This window comes from Piliocolobus tephrosceles, chromosome 4 (genome assembly GCF_002776525.5).
Source record: "Piliocolobus tephrosceles isolate RC106 chromosome 4, ASM277652v3, whole genome shotgun sequence".
NCBI classification, from domain to species: Eukaryota; Metazoa; Chordata; class Mammalia; order Primates; family Cercopithecidae; genus Piliocolobus; species Piliocolobus tephrosceles.
Genome location: NC_045437.1, coordinates 54,409,837 through 54,437,475, shown reverse-complemented (window position 1 = coordinate 54,437,475; position 27,639 = coordinate 54,409,837). Strand labels below are relative to the sequence as shown.

General features: G+C 37.2%; 1 protein-coding gene across 1 annotated transcript; it reads left to right on the top strand.

The window, feature by feature from the left end:
* Positions 1-29: 29 nt before the first annotated feature.
* SHISAL2B (shisa like 2B) lies at positions 30-27,441 on the top strand. The gene is made up of 3 exons (XM_023210472.3): positions 30-335; positions 5,375-5,532; positions 21,405-27,441. The coding sequence occupies exons 1-3, from the start codon at positions 145-147 to the stop codon at positions 21,536-21,538; spliced, it is 483 nt and encodes a 160-aa protein (XP_023066240.1). The 5' UTR covers positions 30-144; the 3' UTR covers positions 21,539-27,441.
* The last annotated feature ends 198 nt before the right edge of the window (positions 27,442-27,639 follow it).

The following is a 27,639-nucleotide window of genomic DNA, read 5'->3' as shown; positions in this document are numbered from 1 at the left end:
AAGGCTTGAGCGCCTGGGCAGCCAGAGCTCAGATCCGAAGAGCCGAGTCCGGGCAGAGGGGTCCGCGGGCTCTGGAGGTGCTGGACCGGTGCGATCCGAGAGCAGACCGGGGCCCTCGCGAGCGTCTCCCGGCCCCTGCCCGCGATGAGCGAGGACAGCCGTCTGTGCTCCGGCTACTACAGCCTCAACCAGAGCTTCGTGGAGCCCTTCCAGTGCCCCCGGCTTGGCGAGGGGGCCGCGCTCCAGTACTGCTGCGGCTTCGCAGACCTCAAATACTGCTGCAGCGAGCCGGGCAGCTACTTCCCCTACAAGCACAGCTACATGTGGAGCCTCAGGTGGGCTGAGAGCCCGCGCGTGCGGCGGCTGGCCGGGCCCGGGGCTAGGGAGGCGACCAGCGGAGCCACGCCAGGGCCAGGGGGGTCCCCCGCGTCCCCGCCATAGGCTCTGGGTTGGGTCGCTACGGAAGGAAGCGGAGCCTCTGAGGGCGGGTGAGGGTAGGGAGAGAAATCTCGCCCCGGCTCGGAACTCCCCCGGAAGCCAGGACCGGAGGTGAGGCGCGCGCTGTAGGAGCGCGGGCTTTGCACCCAGGGCGCAGTTGGGGCCCTCCCGGCTGGCCCCGCTGGGTTCCCCGCCCGCCTCCCGGGAGCCGACTGCTCTCCCCTCGCCGGGGACCAGTCCCAGGCTAGCACCCTACTGGTGGAGAGGGAGGACAGGCAGATAACCCAAGGAGAAGGTTTAAAATCCTCTTTTAGGTTTATTTGGTGTGTTTGAAGAGAAAGGAGGCTCCTTTGGGGCTCTTTTTACTGCATTAACAAGGACCAGAGTATTTTAAGACTCTTTGAGGGTTGTGAAGGAATTGGTTGTATTCTTTAAAATACACATGTATTTTTTAAAGTGTGTGTGTGTGTGTGTGTGTGTGTGTGTGTGTGTGTGTGTGTGTTCCTGAGGGCCTGCACAAGCAACTGGGCTTTACGACTTGCCCTTTTTGGAGGATCTGACCCCTACCCTGGAGAGAATTGAAGAGACACCAAGAAAGATACAGCTTTTGGTTGCTATGATTATACACACACTCTGTAGAACAGGACACCCCCTTTCTTGAAACCTGAGCCATGTGGCTATTGCTGGAATGTGAAGAGACTTTCTAAGGTGCGGTCTTGTTTCTTTTTCCTATAGTGGCAATTTTATTTTACTTATTCCAACTAGTATTGATGTAGACATTTTCATTATGAATTTCTTTTCCCCCTTCCACTCTGAAGGGCTGCAAACTTTAAACTTAATTTTTCATTTTGCTTGGAGAATGAAAGGGGTTCGACAATCAAGGAAAGAGCTCCCACCTTAAATTGTTTTGTACATATCAATTAGTTTATGGGGTTGGAGGAGATGGATTCTGCTAGTAAGAGGTAAAGTATGATTATGTCTCCCAGTCACCTACATGACCCAGAGTTTAACACACATGCCAAGTCTATAGCAAATGACTAAATGTTACTTCTTTTTTTTTTTTTTTTTTTTTTTTTTGAGACGGAGTCTCGCTCTGTCGCCCAGGCTGGAGTGCAGTGGCCGGCTCTCAGCTCACTGCAAGCTCCGCCTCCTGGGTTCACGCCATTCTCCTGCCTCAGCCTCCCGAGTAGCTGGGACTACAGGCGCCGGCCACCACGCCCGGCTAGGTTTTTGGATTTTTTTTAATAGAGACGGGGTTTCACCGTGTTAGCCAGGATGGTCTCGATCTCCTGACCTCGTGATCCACCCGTCTCGGCCTCCCAAAGTGCTGGGATTACAGGCTTGAGCTACCGCGCCCAGCCTTAAATGTTACTTCTTAAAGCAACAAAATATTAACATATTTTTCTATATTGCAAGCATCAAAAAGTCTAGCAGGAGTGCCTACCTTCCCGTAAGTTCAACTGACAAAGTTGTATTTTGCTGAAGAAGGGCAAAATGTCAGAAAATAATGATAGCTTATCCTTAGTAGATTACATGGGGAGGAAATCTGTATTGCACTGGTTTATTATCTGGCCTTTTGGAAACTAACAGAGTAATCTATCTCTGGGTCATTGGAGGCATTACTGATGGCAGAAACACCTCCAACAGAGACTGGCAATTCCTCAGTCAAACTCAATTGGAAAATGTGCCTGAGATTTTCAGATCCCTGAATAGTTCCAAAGTGACAAGCAATAGAGGACATAAAACCTTCCTAAGATTTATAAGGGCACAAAGGAGTGAACAGCTTGCTGGGGTCTTCATTCAGCACTGACAAAATGGACAGTGCAGCTCCATTCCCTGGGAAATAGAAAAATCACTTCAACTGATGTTGGTTGGCAGTGTTAAACCTGGGATTCCTGTGAGTTATTGAGCTCTGAGAACACAATAGGGAGGTAAATTTATTAGAGCTTCATTTCCCCTCTATTCTTTGCTCTCCACTCCTAATTTAAAATAGTCCAACTGTGAAGAGTCACTAGCCCTTGTTTTGAGATTCTATAGTGGCTGAAGAAAGGCACAGCTGTGGCTATCACAAGGTAAGTGAACTTCCTAAGAAGGAGAATTGCTGCATTAATGTGACAGCAGCTTCAGACCCTCTCTCAAAGCTTGTAAAACAACTGCCATAGGGTGCTGAGGAAAGGATAATTCTTCCTTTCCTGTGTCTGGCCCCCTCCCATCTTTTCTCCTCCGATGACCCTATGTTCTTAGGATTTTCCTTGGTAATCTTCTCCAGGACTTGGGAAAATAAGATCTATGGGATAGGGCCATGCATGAGTGGTTATTTAATAAGTATTTATTGAAATGAATATTTTAGGAGTCTCCTGGAGCTCCATCTTTACTGAGAGTTTATACCTAGAGCTTTGCATGCATAAAGCAACATTTCTTTTCTTTTTTGAGACGAGGTCTCGCTCTGTCGCCCAGGCTGGAGTGCAGTTGCGCAGTCTCGGCTCATTGCAACTTCTGCCTTCTAGGTTCATGTCATTCTCCTGCAGCAGCCTCCCGAGTAGCTGGGACTACAGGTGCCTGCCATCATGCCTGGCTAATTTTTTGTATTTTTAGTAGAGATGGGGTTTCACTGTGTTAGCCAGGATGATCTCGATCTCCTGACCTCATGATCTGCCTGCCTCGACCCCCCAAAGTGCTGGGATTACAGGCGTGAGCCACCGCTCCCGGCCATAAAGCAACTTTTTTATAAAGTGAACCATGACATTGAAACTATCTGTCAGTATTATGAAGAACATTCTTTTTTAACCGAAAGCAGGGATGGCATGCTTTGTTTTTGTTTTTCTTTCAAATTTAATGGTCTGGTTTTATAATTTGTACATCGAAAGCCCACACTGTGTATGTGGAAGTTAATTAAAATAACAATTTTGCTTTCAAATAGACTAAATTACATTTTTACCTTGAAGATTTTTTAATAATCAGGTTCTTGTTTGAAGAATCTTTCCAGATGTCTAGCCTCTTATCTGCTCTGTGCACCAGATAATATTAACTGAGTGGATTACATTCGCATGTGTCTGTGTATAGTGAAGTGATCCTAACCTTCCCTGACACTTAAAATGCACAAAAGTTAGGTTTGGTGCAAACGAGTATAAAAGAGGAGTCGCCAAATATAGGGAGTCTACCTTTTAGATGAGAGTGCATCCAGTGAGAGCAAACCCCAAGTTGAAACAGGTAACTCTGCAGTGACTCCAGACATAAATTTCCCCAGCCTTCACTCGTCTACAAGGCTAGTGGAACTGGGTGGACAATAAACCAAGCACAAGAATCTCTGAAAGTCGACTTCGTGTGTATGGTTCAGGAGGCAATCTCTTCTTTGCAGGGGTGTTCTAGCTCCTAAAATGAAGGACAAGTGGAGTGAACTTAACTCTTCACTTTCAGTTCTATTATCCTTCCTCCCAAAGCAACAATGCTCCTGGCATCCCTGGTCAAATTCTTCCTCCCCTCCCTTTTGGTACAGGTTAAACCTGTCAGTGTCCTAATCCCAGGGAAAGAGCAGAAGCCTAAAGCCAAGCCAGGAAGATAATGAAGAAAAAGATCATTACTTTTCAATGATGTATGTTCCAAATACAGGTAGATCAATCAGCAGTCAATTATTATTTATTTCCATTTATTGAACATTTTCTATAAGCTAAACTCTCAAATGCGTTAAATAAGTGTGTACAACACTACCGTGAAAGTCAACAGAAGTATCTGTTCTTGAGTAAAATTGATTAAAATCTATTTATAGGTTAAAATCTATTGGTAGATTTTAATTAGAACAAAATGTGGTTCAAGAAGTACGTGTTATCATATTAGTCTTTCAAGATAATGCTTTTTTTCCCCCTAAGCTCTTTTCCCATTTAGTAATATTCAGTTCACAGGCTTATGAAAACTATATTTCTCAAATGATTAGACTTAGAGGTAACTGTATCAGACGGAATCATTACAAATTTAGGGTAGAGCAAATACAATCAGATACACATTTTGTTTTTAGAGAAAAATATAAGGGCCTCTTCCTTAATGCTAGAAGCCATTGACATTATGCCCTTTTAGAAAGGAAAACGTCAAACTGAACATAAACTTGGTATGAATTTCACAAATACCATTTTCCTTTAATTCAAATTGCTTTCTCCTTTTTTATAATAGTTTTGGCTTTGTAAATCAACAAATGGCATTTCACATATGTCTTTAGTGCTTTTGCAGAAACAAATATTTTTCTGTTCATCATTTGTTGTTGAACCTGATCTTTCCTTGTAAAATATATGAATAATAGAGGTTTATTTGATGGAGATGTTTTAGAATTATCCCAAAAGAATCATGTGACCTTTAACCTATAATATGAACACATGATCTTCCCTATTAATAGTAATGTACAGGCCGGCCGGGAGTGGTGGCTCACGCCTTTAATCCCAGCACTTTGGGAGGCTGAGGTGGGTGGATTGCCTGAGCTCAGGAGTTCGAGACCACCCTGGGCAACATGGTGAAACCCCATTTCTACTAAAATACAAAAAATTAACTGGGCATGATGGCATGCACCTGTAGTCCCAGCTACTCGGGAGGCTGAGGCATGAGAATCGCTTGAGCCCCGGAGGCAGAGGTTGCAGTGAATCCAGACTGTGCCACTGCACTCCACCTTGGGCTTCAGAGTAAGACACCATCTCAAAAAAAAAAAAAAAAAAAAAAAAAAAAAAGTAATGTATAAATTTAAAAGGGCCTCGAAAATCCTACAGAGAAAATATAAGAATTTGGTGATGGAGAAAGGTGAACTGTAAATTTCAATCAGTTAATGTTTATGCTAAAATACAATTTGGTTATGAATGACTGAGAGCAAGAACTAACGATATATTTATGCCTTCTCTTTAGTTGAACCAGTGTGAACCACTTTGTGTGACACATGTTTTTTTCCTGTTTTCCTCAGCATTGGTGCCTTGATTGGATTAGGAATTGCTGCCCTTGTTTTACTCGCCTTTGTCATCAGTGTCTGTGTCCTTTGCTATTTATTTCTGTATACAAAGCCTCAAAGATTAGACACTGGCCTTAAGCTTCAACACTTAGCGGCTTCTTCCACTCAAGAAGGTAATCAGTATCCATTATTTGTTACCAATTACCTGAACTCTATCCAAAAGAATAACTTGTACCTGGGTGATCATACTGTTAACAATGAATGCTCTTTAAAAATTCAGTTTACTATGTGTCTTACTAAAAATTCACATTGAATCAGGCCTTAATGATGAAATACTTTAGGGAAATTGTGCTGAAGGAAAAATAGCAGCAGGATGTAATTATTCTCAAGAAAATTAAACCATTGGTTCAGTAAATCTGCTTTAAATATATTTATGTTCCTTCCGGTTATTAAGGTTTATCCTCTTGAAATTTTAAAAATTTTGTTTTTGGATGGGGTCAAAGAAGTCAGATAAATAGAGGAAACAAGTATTTGATAACTTATTCTCTGAACCAAATATTTTCATCACTCTAGATTGGCTAGTCAGTGGTCAGTTAAGAATTTACCTGTGTGTCTACTGTGTACACAGTTCAGAGGGGCATATAAAATAATTCAGAGGCATATAAAAGAAACAAAAAATAAGTAGAAGATGTATTGACTAGATTGCAAACTAGTTAAAATATTGGGATTTGTATGTGTATAGTGTGACTATAAAGTAGAAATAATGTTTATTTATGGTTTGTGGAATTAGGTCCTATTATCTCAGTCATCAAGTGCTGTGCAAATGCTAGTTGTTACCATCATAAAACTCAATCACAAAGAATGTTTAACTGTTGTGAATATAAATTTCTATAGTGTATTAAAAAGTACTAATTATAAAGTTTATTGTGAGATACACATATCAACAAATCTAGAATATACATTATAAATATATATGGAATTTATCAAGAATTTATATATAGAATATATAAACAGAATATAAATTTAGGGTTTATGTATGTATTTAGAATGACACACAAGTGCTTACTTGCTTCCATGTAAAAATAAAATGAAAATCTTTATGTTAAAAAAATTGAGGAGAGTCCCCACCCATATGCTCTATTTCAGTTGCATCCTAAAACTTCTCATATTATAGGGTACCCGTTCTGTGACCTTATCAAATACATCACCACTGTGTGATTGCATTAGCTCTCATTTCCTTCTCTGCAGAGGAGACCTCTCAGAGGGTATCCTGTGTCACAGAACAAGGGAGCCAAGATTCCTTGAAAGTTCTCTTCTGGAAGTACTGTTTGGAGATTACATGGCTGAAATGACAGGTTGTTAGCTGAATTTATTACAAATGACTTAGGCCCAGTTTCTCCACTGGATGTCGAGTAGTGATTATCAAATAATCAGATTGTAAAATCAGTTTTTGTCTCAATTGCTTAGGTAATTTAAAGTTGCAGTTCTTAAATTTGACTGCCTATAAATCACATAGAGAGCTTGTTAAAAAACACAAATTCCAGGCTCTGCATTTTAAAACAAGTAGCTCCTCTTGCTTCTGTCCTTGTTCCCCTGCTGTCTGCTCTCCAGAGCAGCCAGAGCAGACCTGTTAAAACACAAGTCAGGTCATGTCACTCCTCTGCTGAAAACACTAATTGCTTCCTGTCTCTTTCAATGGAGAAAACAGTCTTCATCATGACCTATGGGGACTTTTGTGATCTGCCCTTATATTTCCTATCTTCGCATGCCCAGCCTCATTGGCCCCTTTGCTGTTCCTTGAAATTTCTGATTCAGGGTCTTTGCACATGCTTCCACTATTGTCTAGGATGCTTTTCCCTCAGATATCTGCATGACTTACTTTTTCACTTTCCATCTTTACTCAAAAGTTACCATCCCAGGAGCTCTCCCCTGGTTACCCTATCTGCATTTTTAATTCCCTTTCAACATTTAATACCCTCTTCCTGCTTTGAATTTATCTTAGACATTTACCGTTAACATATTATATCCTTTACTTACCTGTTGTCTATCTTTTGTCCACTCCGAGTAGAAACTAAGTCCCAGAAAAGTAGAAATGTTTGTCTTATTTGCTCATTACTGTATCCTCAGTGCCTAGAACACATAGCAAATATTCCATGAATGAATTGAATGGGGTAGCACTGCATGTGTGTCATACAAGGAGCATATTTTGAGAAACATTGGCAAAATATTGTCACTGTCACAGTCCTAAAACATTCATTGACTGCCTTCTCTATACAATGCACTGTGCTAAATAAAAATTGGTTATTTTTCCAGATTTAGCTTAGGTACTGCTCCAAAATTTTGTTTCACATTGACTTCAGAACATAGCAACAGAATTAGTTGGTTTGTTGATTCAAATTTTGTATTCTTGTCGCTATTGAGTGAGGAGGTCCATTATAGTTAGATGAGGCTGCTTACTTGCAAAGAAATATCCTCATTCTGCCCCTCTCATAAGTATATTTTGTCAAATTGGCAAATCAATTCGGTACACCTTTCCTGAATGCATGCTATTGGTAAGGCAGGATTTTAAGTGATCAGTGACTTCCTGCTGCTTTCAAATGAGGTGATTTTGGTCCCTTGCATTGATTTTAACCAAATCAGATATAGTGGAGAGCCTGAAATAAAATAGTTCAAATATCACTAGAATGAGATGAGAAAATTGTTTGTATTTGAAAGCGAGCCTTTGATGTGATATTTACACATTGCTGTACCCTTCGTTAAATATGCATGTTCCATTCCAGTGATTCTACTACCTAGCAATGGATGCCAGTGTTCTAGCTATTGAGAAAGCAAGTCTGTGGCTTTATTTCATTTAAGGAATGTCTTGAAGGTTAGGAACATAATAGAATATTTGCATAATAAATCAAGAAGTAAATATTATGTCAGAGGAAAATTGGTTTCACCAGTTACCCATGTCCTTTCCAAATTCATGGGTCACATCAAAAAGTGGGCGAAGGATATGAACAGACACTTCTCAAAAGAAGACATTTATGCAGCCAACAGATACATGAACAAATGCTCATCATCACTGGCCATCAGAGAAATACAAATCAAAACCACAATGAGATACCATCTCACACCAGTTAGAATGGGGATCATTAAAAAGTCAGGAAACAACAGGTGCTGGTGAGGATGTGGAGAAATAGGAACACTTTTCCACTGTTGGTGGGACTGTAAACTAGTTCAACCATTGTGGAAGACAGTGTGGCGATTCCTCAAGGATCTAGAACTAGAAATACCATTTGACCTAGCCATCCCATTACTGGGTATATACCCAAAGGATTATAAATCATGCTGCTATAAAGACACATGCACACGTATGTTTATTGTGGCACTATTCACAATAGCAAAGACTTGGAATCAACCAAAATGTCCATCAGTGACAGACTGGATTAAGAAAATGTGGCACATATACACCATGGAATACTATTCAGCCATAAAAAAGGATGAGTTCGTGTCCTTTGTAGGGACATGGATGCAGCTGGAAACCATCATTCTCAGCAAACTATTGCAAGAATAGAAAACCAAATACCACATGTTCTCACTCATAGGTGGGAACTGAACAATGAGAACACTTGGGCACAGGGTGGGAAACTGGGGCCTGTTGTGGGGAGGGGGTGGGGGAAGGGATAGCATTAGGAGATATACCTAATGTAAATGACGAGTTAATGGGTGCAGCACACCAACGTGGCATATGTATACATATGTAACAAATCTGCACGTTGTATACATGTACCCTAGAACTTAAAGTATAATAAAAAATTTGAAAAAAAATTCATGGGTCAGCCTCTCGATATTTTAGGTTACTTTTTACAGTTGAAACTGTTTCCATTATAGGAAATCTGAATGGCCTAAAGGGAAATGTGTTCTTGTGTACACACTAAATTGACTTAGGACACTGAAATTTTTCTCTATGTAAGTGACAAGAGTCTAAAATATTCTAATATTAGACAATTTTGCCAAGATTTTGCATAGTATATCTTTATTCTGTTGACTTGCATTACAATTTAAGGCTCCAACGTTTGGAATGGATCTTGAAAAAAGCTAGTCTCTGGCAGTGATTGTAGACTGTAATTGGATTACCCCTACGGCTCATTCTGTACAGAGGACCTATTGCTGAAGCAATTGATCGGTCTTTAAGTTGTGTTCCACAACCATTTTCTTCTTTTTAAACTTTGTGTTTTGGGTTATGCATGCTTCAAATGCCAATGTTTAAAAGAATACCATTGCTTGTAAATTGTTCTGTATAGGACGTCCAGCTCCTGAGAAAACAGATGGCTGTGTGAAAGGCATCCTTCTGAGTCAACACTCTGAGGGTGAGGGCTCATTCCACAGGTTGTGGAGGAATTAATGGCTAATCGAGGAGCAATTAAAGGGGTGTCTTAGAGCCCTGCTTCTCAAACTTTTCCACCGGAGAATCCTTAAATGTATACAGTTGTCCCTCAGTATTCATTGAGATTGGTTTGAAGACCCCCTGCAGATACCAAAGTCTTCACATGTTCAAGTCTCTGATGTAAACTGACATAGTATTTGCATGTAACCTACGCATAGCTTTCCATTTTATGTATTTATTTATTTATTTAGAGATGGAGTCTCACTCTGTTGCCCAGGCTGGAGTGCAGTGGTGCAATCTTGGCTCACTGCAACTTCTGCCTCCCTGTTTCAAGCCATTCTCCTGCCTCAGCCTCCCGGGTAGCTGAGACCACAGGCACTGGTCCCCATGCCTGGCTAAGTTTTTTGTATTTTCAGTGGAGGCAGGGTTTCACCATGTTGGTCAGGCTGGTCTCAAACTCCTGACCTCAAATGATCCACCCGTGTCAGCCTCCCAAAGTGCTAGGATTACAGGCGTGAGCCACTGTGACTGGCCCTTTTATATGCTGTAAATCAGTAGTCCCCAACTGTTTTTAACACCAGGGACTGGTTCCATGGAAGGCAATATTTCCAGGTCAGGTATGAGAGGGATGGTTTTGGGATGAAACAGATCCACCTCAGATCATGAGACATTAGATTCTCATTAGGAGCGCACAACCTAGATCCCTCGCATGTGCAGTTCACAATAGGGTTTGTGCTCCTTTGAGACTCTAATGTCAATGTTGATTTGACAGGAGGTGGAGGGGAAGCAGTAATGCTTGCTCGCCCTTTGCTCATCTCCTGCTGTGCGGCCTAGTTCCTAACAGGCCACAGACTAGCTTGGTCCGTGGCCCAGAGGTTGGGGACCCCTGCTTTAAATCATCTCTAGATTAATATGTAGTACGATGTAGTACAATGTAAATGCTATGTAAGTAGTTGTTATTCTGTGTTGTTTAGGGAGTAATTACAAGAAATAAAAGTCTGTACATGTTCAGTACAGATGCTTTTTTTCCCCAAATATTTTTGATCCATGGTTGGTTGAATCTACAGATGCAGAACCAATGGATATGGAGGGCCAACTATGTAAGAGAAAGGAACGTGTGTCTCCAGAATTCTAAAGGCTAGAGTAGAAAGGCCTGCTTTAAGCCTAATGAACTTTAAATTATCTGAAGTTCCCATTTTATTTTTAAAATTATGAGAATTTTCAATTTGACTGCAAAATATGACTTGCTTTACTCTAATAATAGCATCTTCTCCCTCTCATAGCTGAGTAAACTTGATGCTCCAGGAATATAAAGCATATTTATCCTGAGGCTTTGAATATCTATTGATACTCTGGAGTCGTAGAAGGGACTGGGGGAAGGAGCAAAGAGAAGGGTTCTTAGACACAGAATTTTTGATAAAAATTAGAAGGGCAAATATTAGTAGAGCTGCTTGGCACAAATAAAATAATACAGTTGTATAGGTATAATAAACAACAAGCCTGTATCTGAGGTTCTCTTTTGTAAAGACAGATGATATAAATGAAAAGGGGTAAGTAAACTAGCAGTAAGGCACAGTTGTCTAGGAGAAAAGCATAAATTATATATGAAATACTGAGAAGGAAAGCAAATTTAAAGATAATGCAAACATTCATTCTGCCTGTGAGCAAAATAGGATTTGGGCTGGCTCAGCATGGTCTGCTATATTCGTCTTAGAAGATACCCTTGCTCCCTCGAAAGAAAATCTTCCTCTCAATTCATTATAGTTCATTATCAGTTCATTATAGGAAAATTAGGAAATACAGAGAAACAAACAAATAAATCTTATATGTGACTAATTTTCAACTGTAGAAGTTTCTTTTTTTGTGTTTTCTCCTTTTGGTTTCACACTTAGAAAGTTTTCCCCTTGCCAAAAGATATAAAGATAAAATATTTAAGTATGAAAAATAAATGCATTAGAAGAAAATATAGGTAACTGTATTTTCCAGTATAGTTTATATTTTCTAGTATAGTTAATTTCTGATTTCTAATATAGTTAATTTTTCTTTTCTTTTTTTTTTGAGATGGAGTTTCGCTCTTGTCGCCCAGGCTGGAGTACAATGGCATGATCTTGGCTCACCACAACCTCCACCTTCCGGGTCCAAGCAATTCTCCTGCCTCAGCCTCCTGAGTAGCTGGAATTAAAGGCATGAGCCACCACACCAGGCTAATTTTGAATTTTAATAGAGACGAGGTTTCTCTATGTTGGTCAGGCTGGTCTCGAACTCCTGACCTCAGGTGATCAGCCTGCCTTGGCCTCCCAAATTGCTGGGATTACAGGTGTGAGCCACAGCGCCCAGCCCTAATGTAGTTAATTTTTAAATACATTTTCTAATATAGTTCGAAGTATTAGTAATTAGTTACAGTTACCTATGGTTATCTAATTATGTAATTACCTAGCTATATAATTACCTAATATAATAGGTACCTATATTTATATATTTAGATACCTATAGATAACTATATTGTACTAGGTAATTATGTAGTTGTCTATATTTTCTTCTAATGCATTTTTCTCATACTTAAACCTTTAATACTCCTGGAGCTTTAATTTTGGTATAAAATATGAGGTAAAGATCTGCCTTTTTTATTTTCCAAATAATGAGTCAGTTGTCAAATATTTATTGGCTAATCCATTTTTCTCTTGACAATTTAAAATGTCACTAGTCATAAGCTAAATTCTTATATATGTTGTGGTCTGTTTTGGACTTTGTGTTTTGTTAAATTGATCCATCTGTTTATTTTAAGCTGGTAATATACTTTAAGAATTACTGTAGCTATACAGTTTATTTTAATATCTGATTAAACAAGACTCCATCTCCCCTCTCCTGTCATGCTTTTTTTTTTCAAAGTTTCTGGGCTACTCTAGTAACATTCAAGTTTCCAAATAAACTTTTGAATCACCCTGTCCAATTTTAAAAAGACAAATGGTATTTTGATGGATTTTGTACTATCTGTATAAAGAAGTTGAAAACTACTTTTCTAAATAGCCTTAACGTCCTTTCTAAAACATTTGCTCAAAGCTCTTGTGAATTAGGCTGCCAAATTATTTACTAATGGTAATCAGTGTTTATTTCAGGAAGATTTTAAAAGAATTCATTGAGATCTTAGCACAAGATAGGGTAATTGGAATTCAATGGCATAAAAGGCCACCTGTGTCCCTTTAAATAGAAAGACCTTTTTATTTAAAATAATGAGCCTAGAATTTTATACAACTGTTTCCGTTCCTACAATGTAGAAAATCAAATTGCTCAGTAGTTACCTATATTATTAGGTTGGTGCAAAAGTAATTGCGGTTTTTGCCATTATAATAGCATTTCGGAGTCCTCCTCAAGGCAGAGTCAGGCAATCCTCAGTCATGGTCAAACCAATAAGCAAAATAGAAGCCAGTCTCTCATTGAAAATCATTTATTTCAAGGACATATAATATCAGCTAACTTCCTTTGTAAGATATTGTTAATCATCAATAGTTGGAAAAATTTAACAATACAGAAAAGAAAGAAAAAGGTGAATTCTGTAAAAAATAGTGTAGGAAAAAAATTTGTGAATAGAACTGCCTCTACTCATTAATGTGACTAAAGTGACTAAACTAAAGCAAAAGGGCAAGTCCAAGATTCTAACTTTCATGATAAATTTTTTAACTGTGCTTATGTGAGATCTCTCTATATACTTGAGGGGAGGGCAGGGCATTGAAAAGGGAGAGATCAATAAGTTTTGCTCACTTCACCATTTAGCTCACACCCAGTCCTGTGCATCATCATATTAAATTTGAAGGGAAAACATCCTCTTACAAATAAAAAAAACACTTTTAGGGTAAAAACTTGAGATTGCTTGTTTCCGCAAGAAGGAACTGCAGGATGAGTGGGATGTGTAGATTTTCTACTAAATAATAAAGTGACTCAGCTAGGTTAGTACATGGAAGCTGCTGAAGAACATCAGCATGGTAACCCAGAAGCTAGGAGGACATTGGCAGATGACAGTAGAAAGGCTTAATTACAGTTCTGCCTGATAGCCACGAGATAAAGACCTGCAGAAGTCCCCAACATTCTTTTGATATTTTAAAATGGCAGGCAAGAGCAGAGATCACAGAAGAATTCTAGGTCCCCTAAGAAAGGATTTGAAAATAAATATAAAATTTAACTGTTATCAGAAAAATTATATTGGCCTACCTGTGATAAGGATAGGTAGAAAGATTTCGTCCGATGAATTGGATTTAAATTTTGGCAAAGGCCAAAGCTTTAATTTAATGCCAGTCTAGGAAGTACAGGATTAAAGAAAGGTTGAAATTTGCATACAATGACTAGAACAACAAAAACCAAAGAATGGAAATAAGTAGCAGGTAGCGGGAAGAGCAGCTGACAATTGAGTAGGAAAGAACTGTGATGTTGAATCTTGGCAATTGCCCCTCCACTAACGAGAAAAATAACTTAAAAAAGAAAAAATTTTTATGTGTAACAAATCTCTTGGGAGCGCAATGATATTACAGATTTATTTAAATTGAATCCATGTTGTTACCTGTGACAGAAAAGAGGCAGCTGTTTTTACCCCTATTTTGTTGGTTAAGAAACTAGTTTCTTTATTAAAAGAAAACTAGGAAATGCTGAGGTTGCTGAGATATTTTCATCTTTCTCTTTTAAAATTATCCCAGAATTGTAGTTAGCTGGACTGTATTATCACTACAGCTCCACTAACTGCAGTTATATCCCAATATGTCTGATTACTCTAAGTTACCAGAGGGATATACCTTGAAAGCACTTTTGGATTTGTCTAACCTGCAGGAAGAGAGTGAACACTAGAGGTGTTATGGTGTTTATAACACATCTTTTCTTGTTCACATAGCAATTTGGTTTTGTTAGGGGAATTGCTTTGGCTTTAGAAGCCAATCAAAAAAATATCTTTGTACTTAACACTGGTTAGAAGGATCCAGTAGCCAAGTAAATAATGAGTTGAGGCTGAGGAATAAAGATCTTTACAAGTCATACATGAATAAAAATCTGTACTACTCTAATGTATTTTGCAAGCCTTTAAATCTCAGAGGGGAGTAAACAAGTTAGATAAATTCCTTCAGTTGTTGCCAGAGAAATATATAATGGAAACAAAAGCATCAGAATGGGGATGACTTAGAGAGAATCCCAGAATGACTAAGTTAGGAAACAACTTCCTTAGTTTATTTCCCATTAAAAAAACAAAAAACCCAAATTGGTTATGACAAAACACCTTGAAAGTCTGATTAAACTATTATGAATTTAAGTATGTAAAAAGCTTTGGAAACACGAAGGACTTTAACACTACACTTTTTAGATTTCCAGAAATTCAAAAAAAATTAAAATTTTAGATACTTAAATTGGTGCTTGTATAAGATACAAATGTCACCCAGATATACAAAACTAATTTATATCTTAAATCTTTGATCTTTTATCTTTACCCGCTATACTAAAGAGTAAAAATAATATTAAACAAGTGAAAAATAACCTACAAATACCTTAATTTGATTTTCAAATATTATATAATGTCAATGCAAAATATCTGAGCCAGGTCTCTGTCAGTTCAGAAGGTTATTTTGCCAAGGTTAAGGATGCATCCCTGACACAGCCTCAGGAAATCCTGAGACATGTGCCCAAGGTGGGTGGGGGTACAGTCTGCTTGTATGTATTTTAAGGAGACATGAGACATCAGTTAATATGTGTAAGATGGGCTGTGTGCAGTGGTTCACACCTGTAATCCCAGCACTTTGGGAGGCAGTGGCGGGCAGATCACTTGAGCCCAGGAATTTGAGTCCAGCCTGGGCAACCCTGTCTCTACCAAAAAATAAACAAAATTAGCTGAGCATGGTGGTGCGTGCCTGTAGTCCCAGCTACTCGGGAGGCTAAGGCAGGAGAATTTCTTGAACCCAGGAGTTAGAGGTTACAGTGAGCCGAGCTTATACCACTGCACTCCAGCTTGGTGACAGAGCAAGACTGTCTTAACACATACACAAACAAAATGTGTAAGATGTGCATTGGTTTGGTCTGGTAAGGTAAGACAACTCCAGGTTAGAAGTAGGTAAGAGAAAAAAGGTTGCATTCTTTTGAGTCCTTGATCAGCCTTCCACTGAATACACAATTTAGTCTGGCTCAGTGAATCTGCATTTTTACATAAATAGTAGGGCAGAGGAAGCAATCAGATATGCATTTGTCCCAGGTGAGCCTCAGAGGGATGACTTAGAATGGGAGGCAGTTTTGCCATAAGCAGTTCCCAGTTTGACGTTTCTCTTTAGCTTAGTGATTTTGGGATCCCAGGATTTATTTTCCTTTCACATTCCCACCCTTTTCTTTTTAAAATCTTTTGGAGAAGGCATTTTAGAAGAAAAATGAGTCTGGTCTCAGGTTTGGTCTGATCTCTCATGGCTAGTATGGTTCATTCCTGGATGGGTAGGTCCCACATTATGAGGAAAGCTCATTTTTAGCAGGTTGTGAAGTCTCATGTCCTATGAAGAGAAAATAGGGGGAGGAAGAGAGAAAACAAACAAAACCAGAACAATCCTGGAAAATCAATATAGGCCATATTACTTTGAAGTCCATACGTCAGTAGGCAGGAATGAAGCTACTTATGTATGAAAATAGGTTGCTGTTATTTTCTTTTAAAGCTTAAGTTGTCTAGCTTCAGTTTGCAGCACTTTAAAGAAAGCACAGCTTAGTTTTTAGTGATTTCAACATAGAAAAACTAGGGAAAAAGGGAAAAGAAAGAACAAAAATTAAATTAAAAACATTATTTTGGGGACTTGTAGCCTGGAAAAATTTTAGAATTCAGTCCAAACTGTAGAAAAGAATAAAAATTGAAAAACATTAGGCAAGACTAGAATCTAATAACAAGTGTACTATAGCTCATTTTGAAACATAGTTTTTCTCTCTCCAGTCTCTCATTTTTATTAAAAACAAATCATAATAGGACTGATTTGTTTGCAAAAATAAGATTTAGTCTTATGCTTGGCCTGATTATTTGTATAAAGGGCAGCAAGGATAATTATTTTTCAAATAGGCTTTTAAAATTTGGCTTTGATGAAACTCAAGGAATCTCAGATAAGACTTTTTTTTTTTCTCTTCTTTTCTTTTTTTTTTAAGCTGAGCCCAGCCATGGGTTTGTATCCTCAAATACCTACAAGTTGTGTAGTTTCCTCTCCTCTTGAGGTCCCAAGATACCTTGGGCCTCCTGGGCCTGTTAGAATGTGACATTCTTTACTTACCACAGGTTAGGCGCCCTATACAGGGACCATGAGGACATGGTATGAGGCCAGTTTTCCCCAAAGGGCTTTTTTTTTTGCTCTATGGGTTAAGCTTGATTCCCTAAAGGAAAGCATGCTATTCTATTCAAAGCCTTGGTAAAACAACCAGTTTCTCCAGTTGTGTCCTGCTGCAAAAGAAAACATTCTTATTGCACTTACACAAATAACTATATTGCCATAAGTTAAGAAAACTCACAAATAGTTTCCAAATTCTGGAGAAATAAGGAAGAGAGAAATATGCTCCAAATTTTGTTTACAGGAGTATACTTTACTCAATTGTTAAAAGCTGTAGATAGCTTAAAATAAGTTTTTTCCACTCTGAAAAACAAAACAAAAGATCAGCAACATTTTAAGCTAAAAGTAAAAAAGATTACTTCAGTCTTCTTTTAACTCAGTCCATGCAGTTAACTCTGGTCCTGTTTGATATTCATGAACATTTCAGTTCTCTGAGAGTCCTGAAAGTTTTTTCTTTTATTCTAATGTCACAATTTCCAAAGTTATTAAAAACCTGCATTCAATAGCACCTATCAAAGTCCTGCAGCTGATTATAAACCACCTTTTGAAGAGGACCAAAACAAGAGAATTCTTAGGACAGCCATTATTAAAACCACATTTGACTAGCAATTTGTTACTTCTCTAGCATACAACAGTTTTACATAATTATAATTATTAATAACATACACTAAGTCATATTAGAATTATAGGAGTTTCCCATAATTTTGGCACACATACCAATAACATTTATACAAATATAGCCCACAGAAAACCAAACACCATTTCATATTTGACAATGCTTCCTGTATGATTTCTATACCAATAAGCCAAATATGTCTCTTTTGGACTTCTGGGGACTAAAGCCAAAAAATTAATGAGGACCCAAGTTAGAATTTGACTTTGGAAAGTGTGTCAAGTATAAAAAGTTTAAAATGCTTGATATCATGAAATAGGATCACAGGTCATTGCAAAATAAGTCATTCATTTAACTGAGGTGATAACATAAAGATGTCAAAAACAGGTGAAAACCTGTATTCTTTGAGAGAAAAGACTTAATTTCCCAAATAATAAGCCCTAATAAAGACAGCATGAGGCCAATTAAACCTATCTTTCAAAATCTTGAAAACGATCTATAAAATGCCTGATTTTTTAGTCATCTTGACAAGATAAAATTTCCATAAACCTTGTTTATTATTTGTTAAATTTGAATATTTGTTTTGCGAAGCCAATAATTTTTTATTTCTTAAATTTTTCATGCCATCTTTTTCTACTATATTTATTTTAAATAGCTTTGCTTGCTGATTGGGCAAAGGCTATTTTCCAGGCTGGCAAATGCTGTGCCTACAACAAATTAGCTTTTAAAAATCAAATTATACTGACTGCATGTTTAGAAGTAGAATATTAAGTAACTTATTTTACTACCAAAAATAGTTCAGAAGAGAAGTAATTGAAATAAAGTCATTATTGTGCCACTCTAGGCCCCAGATTTTAAATTTCAGTGCTTCTAATATTAGCCTAGAGATCAATACTATGCATGTTTCAGTCTTATGGGTAAGATATGGAAGCTGCAGTAAGACATCTTTCAAAACTTGTAAATAATATTGTCCTTTGAGTGTTGAACCATGAAATCGTCCTAGAGTGAGGGATGTCCTGATCGATCCTAGAAAGTATTTTACTTATAGAAAAGTATCTTTAATATATATTTTTACTTGCAAAAAGCAGTTTACCTATAGAAAGCAATTAATATGCAAAGCCAGGAAGTATTGGCATACTTAAAGGCAAGGTTTAGATTCACCTAAAGAAAAAAAATTAAAAACTCATATCCAGAAGATATGCTGTATGGTGAAAAGAAGAGGATGTACAGTAGCTACTTCTAATGGAAGGAGTCTTGGCTAATGGACTTCCCCTTAGGGAGGTTTGTGGCAGATTTTCTAAAACCTGAAGGAGAATTCTTCAAGCAAAAGACGCTGGAGAATTAGAGACACTAGGCAACTGGAAGAGGCTTGGGGCAGAGAGGGAGACACCAGGGAAAACAGGACTTGTGGGTATCTGAACCACCAAAGACAAGGGAGTGGGGTGAACTGAGCCAGAAGAGGAAAGCAGAACCAGATCATCAGCCTAACCAAGTTTATGTGTGATCCTAAAGGGCTTTAGCAGACAGGCTGATAATGTTATGAGTAAGTGCTATGTAAGTATTAACTATTATTATATTGCTGATAGTTTTACATTCTTCTCACTTGACATTGTATTCTAAGCACGTTCCATGTAATTAAACATTTCTTAGAAACCATTTTTTTTTTTTTTTTAAGTTAAATGGCTGCATGGTATCTCAGGCATAATATTTAGCAATTCTATCATTGGAAATTTAAGCTACTTTCATTTCTTGGTATTTAAAATAACCAGTGAAGAAGATGTCTATAAATTTAGATCTCATCTTTGATGGTTTCCTTGGGAATTTCTTGTTAAAGTGAAATTACACAGTAGGAACATTTGACACTTTTAAGTATGCACCAATTTACACTCCCATCATGCTACACCGTTGACCAAGAAAAATTACTTTTTATCCTCACCTGAGTGATGAAAAATTGTTTCTCACCTTTCAAATTTACATTTCTTTCTGACTAGCAAGATTAAAACTTTTTCATGTTTATTAGCTATTTTATCTTTTCTGTCACTTTCTTCACTCACTAAAAGGTGTTAATGTCCTACATGCTGATATGTAAGATCTTTACATATTAGACATGCATCATTTGCTCTAAATATTTTTTGCTAGTTGGTTTTCAGTCTTGTCTTTTGCTACCCAGTTTTAAAGTTTTGTCTTATCCTTTAATTCATTAATACACTCAACTAATATTTATTGAACAACTATGTGCAAGGCATTTTTATAGACACATCATTAATGAACAAAATAGTCAAAAATTTCTTGGAATGTGGTACTTAAATTTTAGTGAGGGAAGACAGACACTAACTGATAAGCATGATAAATAGGTAAATTATATTAGTTAATAAGTGCTTCGGGGGGAAAATGGAGGGCAGAAGGGGTTGGTGATGGGGATATGGAGGCTGCAATTTTAAATAATGCTTTGGGTAGGTCTTATTGAGAAGATGACTTTTGAGGAAGAACTTGGAAAAAAGAGTTATTGTGCAGATTATCTGAAAGAAGAGCATAGTAGACAGAGTAAATAGTCAGTGCAAAAGACCCAAGGGCTGGAACATGCCTGAAATGTTTAATCAAAGAGGTTGGAGTGAGCCAAAGAATGAAGTAGAAAAAGATGAAGTCAGAGAGGTTAATGGTGTGTGTATGAAATCATGTAGGCTACTGTGTAAGACTTGGGTGAATGGAGGGTTCTGGGCAGAGGGCATGATTCAACTTAGTTTTTAAAGAATGGCTCTTTGAATGTTGTGCTGAAAACAGAATAGTGGTAGCAGTGAAGATGGTGAGAAGTGGTCTGATTCTGGATGTATTTTAAAAGTATAGTCAACAAGGATTTCTGATGGATTGGATGTAGGCTGAGAGAAAAGAGAGGCATCAAGGACCAGAGGTTTTTGGCCACTGGACTGTGGATTTAGCAACATGGAGGTAATTAGTAATGGTAAGGTAGCAGAGAGTAAAAAAGAATGGTGCCCTGGAAGCCAAGGAAAGAAATGGATCAACTGCTGCTAAGAAATCAAATAAGATGAGAATGAACTGGACTATGCATTTAGCAACATGGAGATCATTAGTAATGTCTGTGGTTTCTTCCACTGTTCTTTACATATTTATGTTATTTTCTATTGGTGAAATGATACATTAGTTATTTCTACAATCATTCAACTTTCCTAACACTATTCATTGAATAATCCATTTCTTTGCTGTGTTTGTTTAGTCCTAACTTCCGATCAGCAAAGATCCATATTCCTTTACCTTTGCTCATTTTGGACTCATATTTACATGGACTGAGTGAATGGGATTGCGGCACAACTGTGCCCTTTTAATAAACCACGTCTAAATCAGTTATAATGGCAAAGCCTTAAGGTTGTGCAAGTTATTATGATTGGCTTTAATGTAGTTCATGCATAGGAGAGGGACAGTCACACTTTTGTTAAGTCACTCAGAAATTGTTACCTTCTTATCAAATGTGTATTTTCCTCATGGAAGCATGGAAGAAAAAGGTAAGCATGGAAATCAATTTTTTTGTTTCTGTTACTATTTCCCTTATTTGACTTTCAGAAAGAAATACTCAAAAACCACTTCAAAATAACTCAATTCTCACTCATACACATAACATTTTCAGGATATTTTCAATACTGCTACAAAAATTATTTTTAAGTGCATTTTTATAAGTGAAACTCGATGTCATAATTTCAAATAATTATTTCATTTTGTTTTGTGCATCTGCAGGCAAGTCAAATGAAAAAACCAAAGCCCTCAATTCAAATGCAGCATCAAATGCAACGAATGAAACATACTATGAAGCTGATGATATAATTCAAGAAAAAACAATGGATGCAACACAAATCCACATTGCTTATTAACTAAAAATTCTGTGTTTTAAATGCTTACTGGAGAGATGGGGCAATAAAAATAAAGCATGCATTTGAAATAGTTTGTAATATTGCTTTTCAAAAATTCGTCACTCACAAAGCAAGACACAGCTGCATTTTTGATCATTCAGTTACTTTATTAAACACACATTAAGGTTTTATTGGTTTTCCTTTGTATAAATTTACTTTTATTTGCTAATTAAGATGTTTCTGTATCACATGAGATTATGCTAATTATTCAGGATAAATTAAAGAATTTATCAATAACAAGATAAGCAATTCTATCTCAGTGAAGAACAATGAGAAGTTTATGTCACATTACCAGCATTTCTCAACTTTTTGATAATAACAGGCAGTTATTTTTATGAGATGGTACTGGATAGGTAAATATCAGGGAGAACTGTCTTATAAACCAGAGGTGACTTGTTCTTAAGTCTCTTAGAAGTCAACCTATGTCTTTTTAGATTTTTCTGGGCACAAACAATATATTCAGTAACAAAAAAATCACAATGTATAATCTGTACAATAAATATTTTGTTTCAAGAGATAAGCATAACAAAAAATCCTTTGCTGATATATTTCCTAAATAATCTGTATAATGAAATATACAAAACAAGTGAGTTATCTGGTTCCACCTAATGCTATCACATTAATACCACCTAGAAATCTAGAAATAAAACTAATTTCTGCAAATTATAATTTTTAAAGATTTTAATTCATAAGTGTGTTTTCTATTATAACACAGACCCGGCTTTGTAACAGAATTCATCAGGAAAAAAAAGGGGGAATTATTTTAAGTGGCTCTACTGAGCATATCTACTATGTCCTGTGAAGTTTTTGTAGTCAGAAAACTAGCATTTCAGATGAGATCTGGCACATTTAGGGTGGCATGGCCATAGCCAAAAACTAGCATTTCAAAATGTGCTGAATACAGCTTCTCTGGTCTGATACATAAAAAGAGAATGCCTTATTTTTCTTGGGCATGCAAAGCTCAGGGTTACAAACATTTTGTCATTAGTCTGTCAAAATTTCTACCAAGAACTATGGTTATCTTCTAGACCAGAACTGTCTAGAGAGGTTTCTGAGATGATGGAAATGTTCTTCCTATATCTGCACTAATAATGGTAGCCACCAGTCACATGTGGCTACTGAGCACTTAAAATGTGGCTAATGCAACAGAAAAAATAAAATTTTGATTTATTTAATTAATTTCAATAACCCCATGTGGCTATATTGGCCCCATAGTTCCAGATCACTATTGCAACATCCTACTGCCAGAGTTGAACTTCACATTCAAAAAGACAATTTTGCTGATGTTTAAATATTAAAATTGCTTAAAGTATATGTTCAGTTTGAAAATTAAGACACTTCCATTATAAAAATGACATTTTACATGGCCATAAAAGGAAAGAATTTTCACTTATTTTGTGAAAGTTCATAAAGCTTTTATGGGTGCTTCTTGATCTTTGATACAACTTTGATTTTAAAGTATCCCAGAAAATTTGCTATCTTGATATACAGTAATTTAATATTACCATATTATCTCAGGTGAAAATCTAGGTTGAGAAAAATTTAGTTAAGGCACTGGTACCCTTCTACTTTTGTTGCTCAAGGGCAAGAACTATAAATGGCACAAGAAGCAGGAAAGAGACAGAGCTAGCAAAATGCTCACTGCCCCAACTCCTCCCAACTTGTGCAAAAGGCATAGTGGGGCCAGGCATGACTGGACGCATCATGGGTTGTGCTCTAGGAGAGGTACCCCAATTCTCTGCCGCTCTACCTATTTTTAGAAGAGTTAGGAGGCGATATTGAGGTCAGAAGACTCTGGTCTTCGCAACTGGGATTATTGTCACACTGGCATAAGAAACCTACTGTTCTTGGGCGCCCAATGTCCAGGAAGTTTTGGTCTCAGCACTAGGATCAGCTGGAGTCCTTGAAGCACTCCCTGCTGAGCTAACTTAAAACTAGGTTACCTGAGGTAGAACCACAGGGCTCATCCAGCGGACCAACTGGTATGTCTCTCTGTAACTCTGAAGCAGTTGTGCTTCACAGGTTAAGCCAAATTTCAAAAGCAAGGGGCCTTATTAAATTACAGCACATTTTGTACACTGAAAAATATTCTAAATGATTTGGACCTAACAAATACTAAAATAGTGTTAGAATTTAAGCCAATACAATTAAGAACAAAACACATCTCAAAGTATGTACATGTACATATAACTCTGGGGATGGGTCTAATAAGTAATACAGTAGCTTTATGTGTTTTTAGGTGATTTAGGTTACTGTGTAATTTTTGGAAATAATAATGAGACCATAGAAAGAAATGTGAGTCTAATAATAGAGCCTAAAATAATCAAATTATATTTTACATGGCCTTCTAATGAAAGCAATTTCATTTTTTAAAAATGGTGGGATTAATCGGATTATGAAACTGATAAAACCAAACCCCAATAAAAGTCATTTCCTTCCTTAAAATCTTTTATTTTTTTTCTTTTCTTTTTTTTTTTTTTTGAGACAGAGTCTCACTCTGTCACCCAGGCTGAAGTACAGTGGTGTGATCTCAGCTTACTGCAACTTCCGCCTCCTGGGTTCGAGCAATTCTCCTGCCTCAGATTCCAGAGTAGCTGGGAGTACAGGCGCCTGTCACCATGTCTGGCTAATTTTTGTATTTTTAGTAGAGACAGGGTTTCGCCAAGTTGGCCAGGCTAGTCTTGAACTCCTGACCTCAGTTGATCTGCCCACCTTGGCCTCCCAAAGTGCTGGGATTACAGGTGTGAGCCACTGCGCTTGGCCCCCCTTAAAACTCTTTAATGATGTCTCATTGCTTACAGATTACAGTTCAAGCTCCCAAACATGGAACACACGACCCCTTCCTCTTGTTCCTAAGAACTTAAAATGGTAGTCTCAATTCTTACCACTTCCTGCCTCGCCTATGATACACCAGCAACACCAGATTGCTTGTAATTCTTGACAAACACCTAACACAGCTTGTTCTACATCTGGTGTTTCTTCACAGCACCCAGTCTGTCAATAACTGCCATAACCTTCATTCTTATCCTTAATCAAAGTGCAATTCAGTCACTACTTTCTCTAGGTAGCCTCTTCTAATTTCTCTAGACTAGGTTAGGTACCACTCTAAGTTTCTATAAACTCATGTCAATTACTGCACTAATTATATAACGGTATATGCTCTAGTGTTTCTTCTACCAACTACACTGTGAAGTCCTTCAGGGAGGCAAATGTGTCTTACTTATCTCTGTATCCCCAGTACTTAGCACAGCGTTTGCCATGTTAGGTACTCAATAAATATTTGTTGAAGAAAGGATTCAATGGCATTTTAATCAACATTATTAACAACTCTTCAGCCTAGTTTACTCTGAAGGCAAACTAGGGTTATATACTTTTAGATAGAGTTGTAAATACAAACACATATAGTTGTTTTACTTCTCATTTATTGTTGTTTTGACCTCAGACAACCAAAGATGCAAATGGAGTTGTATATTAAGTATGAAGAAAGAGGGACACCTCTGAGAAATACCAGCCAACATATGATATGCAAAAAAATAAAAGGGGAAATTGTGTGGGGAGAAGGTCCATCAATCCAAAAATAATGGCCATAAAGTGCCAGATAATCTAGTTCCAGATACAAACCTAAATATAAATTCCATCTGCATCTGGTGAAAATGACATGCATTAGGTTGTAAGAATATGAACCAAATATTATCTGCTTGAAGAAGCTGAACGTGTTTAACTGTTATATTAATAAATTCAACCTTTACTATTATAGAATGCCAGCGGTTTAAAATAATTTTTAAAATGAATACTGCTTGAATTTGAAAATAATGATAATTATATATATTAAAACTAGAAGTGATTTCAGAGATAATCTGGTACAATATTTTATAGATGAAAGACATCAAGGCCCAGGGAAACTAAGTGACTTTGTTCAAGATCATACAGGTAGTTAGAATGAACAGGCTGTTTTACTGCTAATTCAGTTTTCCTTCTGGTACATACTGCCTGGGAGGGAATTTCATTAATTTTCTTCTGAAATGTATTCATGAGATTTACATCCAATCTCAATAATATCATTTTAGAAGAAAATTACTTCAGTAAAAATAAATTTTTATTCAAATGAGATATTTCATAAACTATGCTAAAATTATAGGAAATTTACTTAGGAATACCAAGATAATTTCTGGGGGGAATATTACTGATAATTAAAATATTTTAATTTGCATACTACATTAGTTAATGAGGACTGACTTTTACTCTTCTCAATCATTATTGTGTCACCATTCAGAAACCTAATGAGCCAATTTATAATCTCTACAATTAACAGTTAACAGAACTTACAAATAACTATTTCACTACAATTACTATCATTTTTAACTATCTTACTCAATGGAATGAGGTCATTGCCTTTATAGCATCTTCTCATCATTTTTTAATATTTCATTTTACTATTATTTTTTCAAGGCTAGTCAAGTCAAGCAGTGGGAATGGAGAAACACCACCGAACTTGGGTCAGCCTCGTTTTTAAAAAAGCTTTATATTAAAAACCGATTTTTAAAATCTTGATAATTGAAGAACTGTATTTTCAAAAAATTAGCAGCAAAGGCAAAACAAAATCCTAAAAACCTACTGGCTCTGTATTTTTCTCCCAGTTACTGACTGACCTATTTAAACAAAAGCATTTCCTTTTGAGAGGCCCAAAAGACTAAATTAGGTTATGGAAAGGCTGAAAGCGTGAGAGCTGTCATGACTGCAATGCTATTATAGAAGAGGGCTGTGAATACAGCTTCCCTAGAATTTAAGCATGGGTAAGCATATGTTAAGAGGAGTTATAAGGCTTCCTGAGTCTTACTGAGGGTACCCACATTGGGTGCCAGGTGAAAGAAGAATCAATAAACCTTTCTAGCCTGTGAGGTTAAGTATACTTAGCTGATTTCATTATCACGAATTCACCTGCAGCCATATCTGTAGCTAATCAATTTGAAAATTTCTACGTGCACCATAGTGAGGTATTTGCAATCTTTGGTGCTGTGCCATGATATTGGTTGACGTTTGATGCTTCTATAATATAAGCATTTACTTTATTGGGCATAAGGGATACCTAAGTATTAAGCAAAGTAACACTGATCAATGTGAAAATAGAAATTTAAAAAACATATCTACTAATATGTATTTGAAAATGCTTACCCATATAAAATTTCCATTATTATATAAAGGCTTTCATGATGCAACTCCCTGGCTCTTAAATTTTAAAAAGTACAGAATAAAATTCTTAATTCTTTTTTTGACACTGCTCTTGAGGTTGCCACTAAAGGAAAAGAGAGAAACACCCCAAACTGCTCATTTACGAAAACATAAGTTCAGTGTGAAATTTGCTTTAAAACTACAAATTATGTCTGACAAATAAATATATAGGCTCACATTTATAAAATTTTCCACATTACTCATAGAAACAAGCTTCACAAAATTTACATACTGAATACAATAAAAATCAGTTCTAATAAAGATTTAGCTATCTTCCTAAATAAAAATTTCTGTGTTTGAGGTATCACTGTAAGACATGCCAATATGGCACATTTGTAAAACAACCCAGGAGTCTATCCTAAAAATCCTGACCAACTCAGCATCATCTCTGCAGACTTACTAACAGGCTGAACTAATCTCTTTATACAAGAAAGAAGTATTTTAATTATTACAAAAACAAAGGAGGCAGGTACTAGAAATTCTGCATTTCGTAGAACAGTGAAACTTTGTTAGAGATATTTTCACGATCATCTTCCTGCAGACACCATTCATTTAAAAAGTCCTAGTCAAGACCATTAAGCAGCTGCACCTTCTATGACATTGAAAAAAAATCCCTAGAGATTTAAAAAAACACGAAGAATTTCACTATCTTTAAAAGATATTATATTGGCCGGGCGAGGTGGCTCAAGCCTGTAATCCCAGCACTTTGGGAGGCCGAGACGGGCGGATCACGAGGTCAGGAGATCGAGACCATCCTGGCTAACACGGTGAAACCCCGTCTCTACTAAAAACTACAAAAAACTAGCCGGGCGAGGTGGCGGCGCCTGTAGTCC